Below are 13,284 nucleotides of genomic sequence, written 5' to 3' on the forward strand. Positions count from 1 at the left end.
TATGAAAATGTGCTATTATTAAAATTGATTCACAGGGTTCAGTATTTCTTTTATATGGTTTTCATACTTTTGAATCAGTATAATCCACACTGAGATTAAAAACATCTTTTAAAAGTGAGGAAGTGGTTTTGGTAAAATTGGCAAGCTCAATTCGCCACCAACCTCAGGAGCCCAATCATCAATCGTTTCGTTTAATTGTGGACCACTCACATCTCAAATAGAGACATACAGTGGGGCAAATAAGTATTTAGTCAACCACCAATTATGCAATGAGACCATGAGAGACAGAATGTGGGGGAAAAAAAAAAAACTGAAAATCACATTGTTTAATTTATGAAGAATTTATTTCCAGATTACAGTGGAAAATAAGTATTTGGTCACCTACAAACAAACAAGATTTCTTGCTGTCAAAGAGGTGTAACTTCTTCTAACGAGGTCTAACGATGTCAAACGAGGCTTCACTCGTTGCCTGTATTAATGGCACCTGTTTTAACTCATTATTGGTATAAAAGACACCTGTCCACAACATCAGTCAGTCACACTCCAAACTCCACTATGGCCAAGACCAAAGAGCTGTCGAAGGACACCAGAGACAAAATTATAGACCTGCACCAAGCTGGGAAGACTGAATCTTCAATAGGTAAAACGCTTCGTGTAAAGAAATCAACTGTGGGAGCAATTATGAGAAAATGGAAGACATACAAGACCACTGATAATCTCCCTCGATCTGGGGCTCCAAGCAAAATCTCACCCCGTGGCGTCAAAATGATAACAAGAACGGTGAGCAAAAATCCCAGAACCACACGGGGGGACCTAGTGAATGATCTACAGAGAGCTGGGACCACAGTAACAAAGGCTACTATCAGTAACACAATGCGCCGCCAGGGACTCAAATACTGCACTGCCAGACGTGTCCCCCTGCTGAAGCCAGTACACCTCCAGGCCCGTCTGCGGTTCGCTAGAGAGCATTTGGATGATCCAGAAGAGGACTGGGAGAATGTGTTACGGTCAGATGAAACCAAAATATAACTTTTTGGCAGAAACACAAGTTCTCGTGTTTGGAGGAGAAAGAATACTGAATTGCATCCGAAGAACACCATACCCACTGTGAAGCATGGGGGTAGAAACATCATGCTTTGTGGCCGTTTTTCTACAAAGGAACCAAGACGACTGATCTGTGTAAAGGAAAGAATGAATGGGGCCATGTATCGAGAGATTTTGAGTGAAAATCTACTTCCATCAGCAAGGGCATTGAAGATGAGACGTGGCTGGGTCTAGTATGAAAATGATCCCAAACACACAGCCAGGGAAACAAAGGAGTGGCTTCGTAAGAAGCATTTCAAGGTGCTGGAGTGGCCTAGCCAGTCTCCAGATCACAACCCCATACAAAAATCGGTGGAGGGAGTTGAAAGTCCGTGTTGCCCAATGACAGCCCCAAAACATCACTGCTCTAGAGGAGATCTGCATGGAGGAATGGGCAAAAACACCAGCAACAGTGTGTGAAAAGCTTGTGAAGAGTTACAGAAAACGTTTGGCCTCTGTTATTGCCAACAAAGGGTACATAACCAAGTATTGAGATGAACTTTTGGTATTGACCAAATACTTATTTTCCACCATGATTTGCAAATAAATTCTTTAAAAATCAAACTATGTGATTTTCTGTTTTTTTTTTTTTTTTCCCACATTCTGTCTTTCATGGTTGAGGTTTACCCATGTTGACGATTACAGGCCTCTAATATTTTCAAGTGGGAGAACTTGCACAATTAGTGGTTGACTAAATACTTATTTGCCCCACTGTATAATAAAGTGGCAAAAAAGGAATAGTACAATAATTCAAAGGGTTTACCTGCTGTTATGAATATGATTGTAATGTGTTTGACATCCACGCATGAGTCCACAGAGCCCAGAAACTGTCTGCATCTGGCCCAAGATTGCTCTGAAAAATTGAATTTTTAAATTTTTTTTATTTGTTTATTTTTATTCTTTTAAATACAGTACACTAATATCACACTCTAGTCGCCTGTTTCCAGAATCAAGTTTAGTTTTCAGTATTTTTAAGTACACTCATAAATTCAAAACAAGTTTTAATGTATTTGTATTCTTTTCCCTCTGAGGATAATTTGTCTTCCTTTTTGGAGAAGTTGTCCGGACTCTACAAACAGGACGTAGCCACTATCTGGTGGCCAATCTAGATCACTTGATCATTTTAATGTGTTTGACAACAGCTCAAATCACAGGCCAAGTGATAAAGAGCAAGTTCAAAGCATGTGTGCAGAAAAATCATTTCTGAATCAATCAAGCTTTTAGCCATGCTTACTTCTCCCTCTTTATGTATATGTCCTTTTTCTCTCCAACATTGTGTCCACAGAAGTTGGGGTTTGGGTATATTTTGACAAAGTGTAAGGAGTAAAAATTATAGATGTTTTCTGGAGTTTGGTATATTTTGACAAAATCTAAGGAGTAAAAATTACGGATGTTTTCAAATGTCTTTAGTTAAAATAAAATTTTGTCTGAGAAAAAAGTATGTATAGGTAGTCCCTGGGTTACCAATGAGTTCCGTACCTACGCTGGCGACACGACCCAAATTTCCGCGTAAGTCGGAATGAACTCTTTAAGTACCCCTAAATACCCCCTAATTCTCAATATAACTATGCAAAAACATGTGCTAATAAAATAAGATACTGTACTTACCATCAGTGCTGGTGGATGGTAAAAAAGGTACACTGACAAAATACGGAGCTCAAACACACACTCTACACCAGGCATGTCCAAAGTCCGGCCCGGGGGCCAAATGCGGCCCGTGGTCAAATTTCATCCGGCCCCCAGCCTCTGTCATAAAATCAGTAACGTCTGGCCCGCACACAGACTTGATAAATTGGTCAGCAGTACTGCTACAAGCATATGAAGTAACTTAAATAAAAACTAAGAACTAGCTTAACACTAAATGCTGCTCCTCATTTACCCACTAAAAGGCAGCAGCACTCTAATCAACATTACCACATGTGACCCTTTACTCCCAATTTTGTAAAATGACGACAATCAACAACAAAAAAAGTTGACTGCAGTGGCCGGCGCTTCAAGGATAGGTGGAAATTGGACTATTTCTTCACTAAAATACGCAAGAACTGTGTGTACCTCATTTGCAAAGAGACAGTCGCTGTTTTTAAAGAGTTCAGTATGAGGCGATATTACCAAACAAGACATGCTGACATGTACGACAAGATTACAGGGAAGATACGTAGCGAAAAATTGAAGCAACTTGAAGCTAGTTTAATTTCACAGCAGCAGTATTTCGCAAGAGCCCGAGAGTCGAAAGAGAACGCCACAAAGGCTAGTTGCGAAATTGTTGAAATTATTAATTTTAAAAAATAATAATAAAGCAAATGTGACACACAGAATGGCTTGCTAAAATTTGCTTAAATATATTGTTTTACGTAAAGGACGTCAGCGAAGGTCGGCCCCCCACATTTTTACCACACCAAATCTGGCCCCCTTTGCAAAAAGTTTGGACACCCCTGCTCTACACTGTTACACCACTGGCGGCAAAATGGCGGACAAGACACTGTTACGTGACTAAAAAAAAACAACAAAAAACGACTGGTGACAAAATTGCGGACTAGACACTGGCGTCGTAAAGTCAAAATAATGTAAATCCGGTACGTCGTAACCCGGTGACTACCTGTACACCTAACAATCTGCTTAAGTACAGAAACACAGTCATTGAACTTCCCACTACTACTGACCATACCTAGTTCAGTGATATACCCGTTGCCATGGCGAAAACAACATCATGTCGTCTAAGAAGGCCACTGAGAGCTTACTTTTTCTACTTTTTAGTCCAATTTTTTACTCCAATTTTCCTCTCAAGCAAGTGAGTTTGAGATGAGGGAACTTCTTTCAATCATGGGAAGGAGAAACAATTTGTGTGTGAGTTGCAAGTTGACGTCCCTAAAAGTGCAGCATCAACACCGGTGGGAGGTGCCCGGGTTTCAGATCCACCACACCCATCTTGATATGTGTGCACATGCGTGTTTATACACACACTTGTATTTGCTGCTGTGGGACTATCTGAGCTGGTAAGTTTTGGTCATTTTGTGTCTGTTTGTTTATGTTGATCTTGTCATGGGTTTAACTGATACACATGCAACATGAAAAATTTTAAGAAACTAAGTGTACTAAGGCTTGTTGTGAAGTTGACTTTGCTCGTAGTGTTCCTGACCTCAAATACCACACACTTACAATGTGAGATTTTTCTATGTCAAACATTAACAAACTGTTAATACTGTATATGTATTTTTCTGTATGTCCAGATTTCTAGATGTCAGCTTTCTCAACTCCTCCACCCTTGAAAGCAACCCAGCGTCCAAACCTAGAGACCAAGCCAACCATTGGTATGTGGCTAAAACTGAGAAAAGTGCTTCAAAGTGTTCTGAGAAGTACTTTCAGCGTGCCAAAGATATCTGGTTGTTAAAGAACAACACATCAGGTTAAATATTGTAAGAGTCAACAAAGACCTTAAGCAGATTGGTCGTGCCATGAAACCACAAATGTTTGCTTTTGCTACCTGAACACCGTCTGGCTTCTCAGCACCTGCTGAAGTCCCACCCTTTCATCCCCTCATCTAACGTAATTTATATGTTTATATATATCCTGTAACTTGACATATTGATGTCATAAAGGAAACAAAGCTTTTTCCTGTGGAACCACTTCATGTTTTTTCTACAGTTTTCCGATAATGACTTTTTCACCTATAATCGATATCCCAATATTGTGCAACTCCAAAAATCCGATACCGATATATGCAGTCGTGGACCAACATATTATTTTTCAATACTTTATTGTTCAGTTTTTTTTTTTTCACCAAGAATGCAAATGGTCTGCTCACATAACAAATCCCAAGCATCTTAGTTTCGAGACATCTAATGGTCAATAAATATAACCACTGTGCTAAGTTGTGACCAGGCCTTGTAGAAGGCTTCTTCTTCTTCACTTTGAAGGCAACATGTATACTTGACCTAAATCTTCTGACCTAAATCGAAAATGAAAAACTGATTTTGATATTAACCGATATCATTTTAAAATGCTTTTCATCTACCCAAACTCTAGATTTTTCTATTAAGAAGCTAAACCTTTTGGGTTACAGAAGACATCAAGTCATGGTTGCAGTTCTGTTTAATAGTCATTCACATTTCTGCTACCCTTAAATATCTCCCGTCTGTGGTTAACAGAAACAATTTGAAATGGTTAATGTCTCTATGTGTCCCTAAGTGCGTGACAACAAGACGATAAAAAAATACATGTGAAAACACATAAAGAATGACAGAAAGAAATACATAATTTAAGAAAAAACCATGAAAACTGAATTGGGTGTTAGAACTACAGAATAATGATGACATCACTACTAAGGCATGAGTGAGCAGGAGGGAGTGTCTAATCAGCCTTACGCCAGAGTCATGTCTGTAAAGGAGCAATTCCCCAAAGTAGAGTCTGTTGCCGTGGAGATAAGTGTTAACTTTGATACCAGCTGCTCTTTTTTTTCAAGCAAGAGCATTTTGTCTCACATGCAAATATGATGGATGCATCATGCACATGCATGTTTTAAATACTGATGCACAATAATGTCACAAAGGGAGTCAAATTTCAACTGAGTTGTAAAGTGGTTGCATGCACTTTCCTGAAATCATAACTCATGTGGCAATGTAAAAACATAAGGAAGCTAATAAACTGACAATAAGACTCTGAAAACTGCACCGCAACATAACTCTGGTATTGGGTAAGTAACAGATGTTACATGGTGTCCACAACACTACAAAGCAATTTTTCACACAAGGCGCAGTTATTTCTTATCAAAATTTATTCAGAGTTAGTGGGGCAGATTTTCTTGGTCACATTTATGGTATCAAAACCAGAGCAAGTAAACCACAAAAATAAGTCTAGGATTTTTTTTTTTTTTTAAACTTTTGATCTTGAAGTTACAATATCTTATGTAAATCTCTTATTAATATACTTCCTCAGGGGAGAATATTTTTTGGTCTGAGGTGTGCAGTATTTTAAAAACAGTCTCAAAATCTCCACATTATTAGAAAAGTAAACACGTACTGTAAATGTAGTTGGACGTTACATTAGTTTAGTTAGTTTTAAATCGTTTAAAAAGTTTAATTATAAGTTTAAAATATTTTCAAATATTTATGTGCAATGAAATATTAAAGTAGTATGCCCGGCAATGCCGAGCTGTACTGCATGTTTGTCATAAACAGCTTGTAGACTTACAAATAACAAGTGAAATGAGAAGAAAAACTGGAAGTCATGTCAGGAATAACACACCTGTCTAACTCAATTTGTGTGTGTATTTTTCTCACCCAAAGGCCCCAACAATGATGGTGGTAACGTGGGAGCTGTGATTGGAGGTAAGCTCGAAGTAAGGGCAATACACCATTTGCACAATTATTGGGAAACTGGCAAATTTTGACCACCCCATATTTTAGGCATAATTTCCAGCTCCAATATGTTTAAACCTGGATATTGTTGTATTGTAAAATATATGAAATATATTGTATATTGTAATGAATTCAATGCATATCAGACGGTGTGTATTAGTGTAACTGTGTATGATAGGGCCTAAAGAAGCCAATTATTCTCCAGTGCTACCAAGTTCCACAATTGCAACCTACCTTGAATGTCAAGAAGTAAAAGGGGTTGGGGTGCTCGCGAAGATATCGCGCAGAGATGACTACCACAACTAGTGCAGTCAGGTGCTTCTTGTTTCCCCGGACCTCTCATTGGTTAAACTGGCTGTGCTGGATCAGTTGTAATAAAAACCAGGACCCACTGCAGCCACTGAAGACCGGTTTATCCACCCCTGACATACTGTATAGATAGTCTTAATAAAGCCAAAAATTTACTTTTTCTATTTAAATTATGAAGTTTGAGGTTTTTTGTTTTTTTTTTAAACATGTTTGATTGCCCAAAAATAACAATAAAAAATGGAATCCTCGAAAATACAACTTGCCTAATAAATGTGTAAACAATACAGTCTCATAAAGAACAGCATAGCTGTTGAATGAGTTGTTGTATTGTACTATACTGTACCTGTGTTTGTACTTTTAGGTGTCATAGGTGCAACGCTGTTAATCCTTATCTGTCTGATGGCACTCGTGCTGTGGTGCCGATCCAGACAAAAGGGCTCCTATGTCACCCATGAGATGGTCAACCAAGATGAAGATGACGACGATGATGATGATGATTCAGTTTGCTCTGATACACAACTCCAATACAAAGTACCTCTTGAGGTTACTGATGACGAGTAGAGCAGCAAGTTCCTCAACTGAGAAAGAGCAATATGAACGTTTTTCTCCAAATGTCACTACAAATTGCAGATTTGCGAGAATAATCCTGAAAAGCCTTGTAAAATAAATCAAACCGTTATAAGAAACTCCACATCTGAAATAATGAGTGTACATGTGTGCACACCCTATTATAGCTCAAGAGAAGTCTGTTTTGAGAATTAAGTATTCAAACTCCTGTCAAATGCAAAGTAAATGGGAGTCAACCACAACTGCCACCATTTAAAGTGCCTTTGATTAATTGTAATTTCCCTTCAGATGTTAAGTAGACTTTCATTCTTTGCATTGTGGGAAAAGCCGGAAAGTTTTGCACCAGCTTTGACAGGGATTTGGAACTGTTCCTAAGAGTTGTGCTTCCGGGGTAGCTGAAGAGTACAGAGCAGAGCAGGTCAGAGCACTGTAGGACCAAGCATTTCAGCAGCTCCTACCGGCAGACAGGAGTGATTTGATGATTTCTCGAATATACGTGAAGAGTTAGAGTTGTCCGACAAGGACTTTTTAACTGATATCTTGATATTTTCCAACTCCAACAATCCAATACCAATATCAAACCGATACCGACATATGGAGTCGTGGACTTAATATATTATGGCTAACTGTATTGTGATGCCTAACTGGATGCTTTAAAAATGATAATGCTCACATAACAAATCCCAAGCATCTTCGTTTGGAGACATCTAATGGTCATTAAGTATTACGGCTGTGCTAAACGGTGACCAGCCCTTGTACAAGGGCAGAAGGCTTCTACATTCACTTTGAAGGCAACATGCATATTGGCCCGAAACCGATAATGAAAAACCGATTTCCATATTATCCGATAAGATTTTTAAATGCTTTAATCGACAGATATTATCGGCTACCCAATAATATCTGACAACTCTAAAGTGAGTCGTTCAGAAAACCACTCTGAAAGATATATTTTTATCTATCTATCTATCTATCTATCTATCTATCTATCTATCTATCTATCTATCTATCTATCTATCTATCTATCTATCTATCTATCTATCTATCTATCTATCTATCTATCTATCTATCTATCTATCTATCTATCTATCTATCTATCTATCTATCTATCTATCTATCTATCTATCTATCCTCAAAATAGATAGTAAATATGTGACAAGAAAACAGGTGCCATAGCTCCCAACTTCAAAAGGTGTCAATATCTTCTCATATTGAACTAATTATCAGGAAATAGCTAATGTTGAAAACGTTCGTGCAGTACTATTTTTGTATTTTCTCTGCGTATTCATGATGCATTGTGTGCAGCACAAGCGTGTGGCAAATATGAATCATGTTAGCCAGCTGTTTGAGGCCTTTTGAGGTTTAGCTGACAAAATCCACCCAAAATTAACACTTAAAAGTTTGACTGGTTAAAATAATCAAATTATCAGAACAAAAGATAATCTTCTATTTGTTCTTCTTATTGTGCAGTCACTGTGACTTCATCCAGTGTCAGTGAGGAAGAAAGTATCAATTTTTGTCTATTTCTGCTCTGTGATTGAATTGCAACCATTCCGAATTTAAGTCACGGTATTATAGTGCTATAATTTAGTGTGTCAGGTCTAGCAGATATTTACAGGAACATACATTTTACAAGGGATTTATTGAAACAGGCTCATTTCCTGTTGCCTCTTTTTAATTGCTGGAACTCTAACCAACCATGAAGCAGTCACTGTGATGGATTGATTTGTTTTTCACGTTACAGGAGTTTCACGCCATCAGTATCCAATATTGTTGGTTGAATCTGAGCGCTCATTAGCTGCCAACACTCCTTTAGCTGTCACCACTAACAAGGTCTGAAGGTTCCGGCACCAGGCTTGCCTGAACTTCCATATCATCATCATCATATCATCAGGCCTGGAATTTCAAGTGGCTTTAACCAGTAATCACAAAGCACAAACCCTTTTATCTGTCTGGCTAATTTGAGAAATGATTGAGCAGGAAATTTCATTATCAATTCATTATTTTTCTTAAATGTAAATGTGTACACATTTGACCTTTTTATGTTCTTTGGGTCAATAAACATGAACGGTGTGTGAAAATATATTAGCTGATTGTGAATTTACGTTTACCTTACAGTGGCCCTTACAATGACAAAAAGTAAAAGCAACGACAATATACTTTTATATTTTCATTTATTTATTTACTTATTCACTTGTTTCTCATTATATTTATGTATGCATTGATTTATTCATATATTCATTCATGTATTTTTTTTTTTTTACACTCCTGTGATTCCATACATGAGTGCCACTGTAACTTTATGCACTGATGGCGGTGCTGTGCAGCCTCCACTAGGTGTCAGTATAGACCAATGATGAATGTTTATTTTGGTTGGAGTTGGGTTTCATGATCTACTGGACTCTGTATTTGTTTATGTAGTGGGATGTCAAGACTCCGAGACTCCATGAGCGCTAAGCCGACGCTTTGATACAGTGGAAGCATCGTTTGTATTTTCACTCCTGGAGAAAGCTTTGAAATCGTCCGATTATATGTGCCATGTAAAAGGAAATTTTTAACAGTAGTCTAAATTTAGGGATGTTTGAGGGGATGAAAGATGACAAGGTGGAGTAAAATGATGATTGTGGTGGTGAGGGGATGGAAATCACCCCCCACCCACCCAAATCCCTCACATACCCCACCCACTATTCTCTGACTTCATCCACCTCCCTCCCCGTTCTACGTCAAACGTCAAGTGAGTCCACTTAAAACTCCTTCCGCTGCGACCCGCTCAGAATTAACATGATTTAGGATGAGAAAGTGGACAGCGGAAGAAGAAGCGGGCGAGGGTTGAACTCAATCCCGGTTGATGTGTTCCGTGGAACCATCTAGAAGCAGCGTCGAGCAATGTGACATCTGGTTATTCTTCAGTATCTCTGAGACTGGAGACCGTGAAATAGTATAATGACGTCATTTCAAATTGTTGCTGACTTCGGTTGTTCGTGTCTGATGTCAACACGTTTGCCATTTCAAGCTAGCTCAGTAAAAGGTCACGTGCTGGTAGTCCACTCGGCGGGACGGTTATGAGGCTGCCAGTCGGACACTTGAACACGCCCGACTTGCATAAATTCTTGATGGATGTTCCGGTCGCCTGGGACTGAATTGGAGACAACATGTACGCCGGACGCAAGAGAAGAAAACCGCTCCAGAAAGGGTAATATGAAAAACTCATGGCATACTAACAAAAAGTGGTTAATTATACACTGTAGGCTACCATTTGTCATCTATTTATCTGCTCTGTTCGTCGCTTGCATAGATGATCGAAGATTCTTTTTTTTTTTTTTTTTAAGTGATTAAATAATTTTTAGACAAAATAAGGGTAAGTGCAATTTCCCACCCCACGCAAACTTTCATTAGTCTGCCAAGAGTGGTTTGGAATCACTGGTGCTAAATGTAATTAAACCATGCACGTGGCTGACAGGCTGAGGAAATTTTGACAAAAAGAACTTGCCATTTAGTTTACAATATCGTGAAACCAAAGCTGTTTGACTCAGAAGTGTTTAAAACACTGATTTTTAATCACGTTTACATTTTTTAATTAAATCTGAAATGTTATTGGGACCAATCAAGTGAAACTGGATTATTTCTTTTGATCTAATGATCTGTCATTGCATTTTGCACTGGGTTACACATGGATTCCAAACCAAAGTCGTGATAGATTCAGCAAACAAGCTGTTAACGCTTTGTCCATTTTCACAAATCTTATCTACATTATGTCTTTGTCACTAAAAGGTTATTCCAAGGAATTCTGTTTCGCTAATGATTGACAGTGATGTATAAAGGCTAAACTGAGATGCTTTAGAATTATCGGAATACAGAATGACAGACTTGGAAGGGTTTAAACTGGTCAAGAAAGATGGAAAGAGGACCAAATCTGAAATGAAATGGCGAGCTGTTAAATATGGATCCAAATACAGATGAGGAAGTTTGCAGTATTTATTACAAAACAAGAAATAAGGGAGCATGCCAGAACACGCGAGAAAAATACAAACAAGAGACATGAACAGAGTCGGCGAGAGAACCATGGGAAAGGAAATTATAGCCAGAAAAAAACAAAAGAATAGCAAAAGTCAACAAAAGTACTTGGACAGAAATAAAGTGATAACAAATACACCTGTAAGCAGGCAGGAGACTCGAGATGACACACACAGCAGTAAGCAAACAGCCAAGTAATTGTCCGACAGTCGCAGATGGTGACAGTAGTCTTTAAATAACGAGCGCTCCTAATGCGCAACAGGTGTGTCGCCCGGCCCCGCCCATCCAGCTGAATCAGGTGCTGGAATGAAAAAAAAAAGAACAGAGAATGCACATAGATATGACAGAATTGCATTGAAACATGGCTTACAAATTCTATTGTAATGAAATTCTACTGTAAAACGTGTTATTTGGGGATCGTGGAAAATCTTTGAAGGTTAAAAATAGTTCTTAAGATTTAATTGCTCTCAATTGGACTAATCCAGACAATCTCTCAGATGATTTCCTGAGAAATAATATGTTGCAAAATACCACGCATGGATGCATTTAAATCAGTCTATATATCATGTTTTGAATTTCTTGTCATCACATCCAGAACCAAATTGACACCAACTGAAGGAGACAAGTCTAACCCATCTAAACGGCACCGTGACCGTCTTAACTCGGAGCTGGACAGGCTGGCCGGCTTGCTGCCCTTCCCTGAGGATGTCATCTCCAGTCTGGACAAACTGTCCATTTTGAGGCTTAGTGTCAGCTACATCCGCACCAAAAGATTCTTATCAGGTATGAAACAACACCCTCAAAAAGTTTTCATACATCATGCAGGAAGTGAAGAAACGGAACCATATAAACCCATCAGTCATATTCATTCATTCATCTTCTATGCCGCTTATCCTCTCGATGGTGCTGGAGCCTATTCCGGGTAACTATTGGCAATACACCCAAAATTGGAAAGAATTTTGAGTTGACCAGGAATATTTTGAGGTTTTGGTAGAGATTTACATTACAATGAAGACTATTGATTATAGACAACATTGAAAATATTGTTAACACAGATTTTTAGAGTTTATTATGCATTACATATTTTGTAGGTGCCAGAAGCATTGAGTAGAAGACAAATATACAGTACACTAACACGTTAAAAGGTCAGCCTCCATTTCTGTCTTCCTCCTGAACAAGTGCATCACCCCTGGATGACGCCGAGCACTTTATAGCGTATGAATGCACTCTTTAATGGATTGTAGGTCAGCCTGTGGCCATGAGATGACCTCCCTCCAAAAAGTCTCAGACACACAGTAATGTAGGTCTGAGTAGGTGGGAGGAGAGATGAAAGCTTTGGGGAATAAAAACACGGCAAGATAATCCACTCACACCACTTTACAGACTTTGTCAAAGGAGGCAGTGTGTGTGTGTGTGTGTGCTTCTCAACTTTTGACTCTTGCAGACACACCACACCAGCTGACACTCTTGTTGTGGTGGTTCAAGCGGTCTCTCAAACCTGTTTCAAAACTGCAAACAGCCATGTACTCTGTTTTGAAACCAATGTATAAACCATGAAAAGTGTGTATGTTGAAAAATGGGGGATTGTGACACCCACATTTCCCACAGATGTGATGCCCCTAACAACTACCGGTACTAAAGATGCAAATAAATTATTCACAACTTTAATTGTAAGAACATTTATCTTTGTAATGCCCTGATGAATAAATGCCTAAAAATCTGCTGTTTGCCTTTAACAGAAAGCTGTGACCGACTTTGTTCAAAATGACCATCATATAAATTAATGTCCAAAGTACTTGCTTAATGTATGTTTTAGAGTGTTTAATGAATTAAAGTCAAAGGATGTCAAAGTGGCCCTTGTTTCCTTGGTGGCAGGGGCAAACACCCATGGGGTATGTAACACCCACACTGTCTTTACGGATTATCAAAATTTGGATGAGTAATGGAAATGTGGCTCGTT

The 13,284-nt window shown here is 38.6% G+C and overlaps 1 protein-coding gene across 3 annotated transcripts in view; it reads left to right on the forward strand.

Moving 5' to 3' along the window:
• Nucleotides 1-10,029: 10,029 nt before the first annotated feature.
• Nucleotides 10,030-13,284, forward strand: part of LOC130911826 (aryl hydrocarbon receptor-like) — a 29,913-nt gene continuing 26,658 nt past the window's right edge. For 2 of the 3 annotated variants that reach the window (XM_057829403.1, XM_057829404.1), the window contains exons 1-2: nucleotides 10,030-10,503; nucleotides 11,920-12,107. In XM_057829403.1, the coding sequence (XP_057685386.1) occupies nucleotides 10,463-10,503; nucleotides 11,920-12,107 (229 nt within the window). In that variant the 5' untranslated portion in view covers nucleotides 10,030-10,462. The remainder of the gene's footprint in view (nucleotides 10,504-11,919; nucleotides 12,108-13,284) is intronic. The other variant, XM_057829408.1, reaches the window with a different exon arrangement.

The sequence above is a fragment of the Corythoichthys intestinalis genome, chromosome 2, assembly GCF_030265065.1.
Source record: "Corythoichthys intestinalis isolate RoL2023-P3 chromosome 2, ASM3026506v1, whole genome shotgun sequence".
Classification (NCBI taxonomy): domain Eukaryota; kingdom Metazoa; phylum Chordata; class Actinopteri; order Syngnathiformes; family Syngnathidae; genus Corythoichthys; species Corythoichthys intestinalis.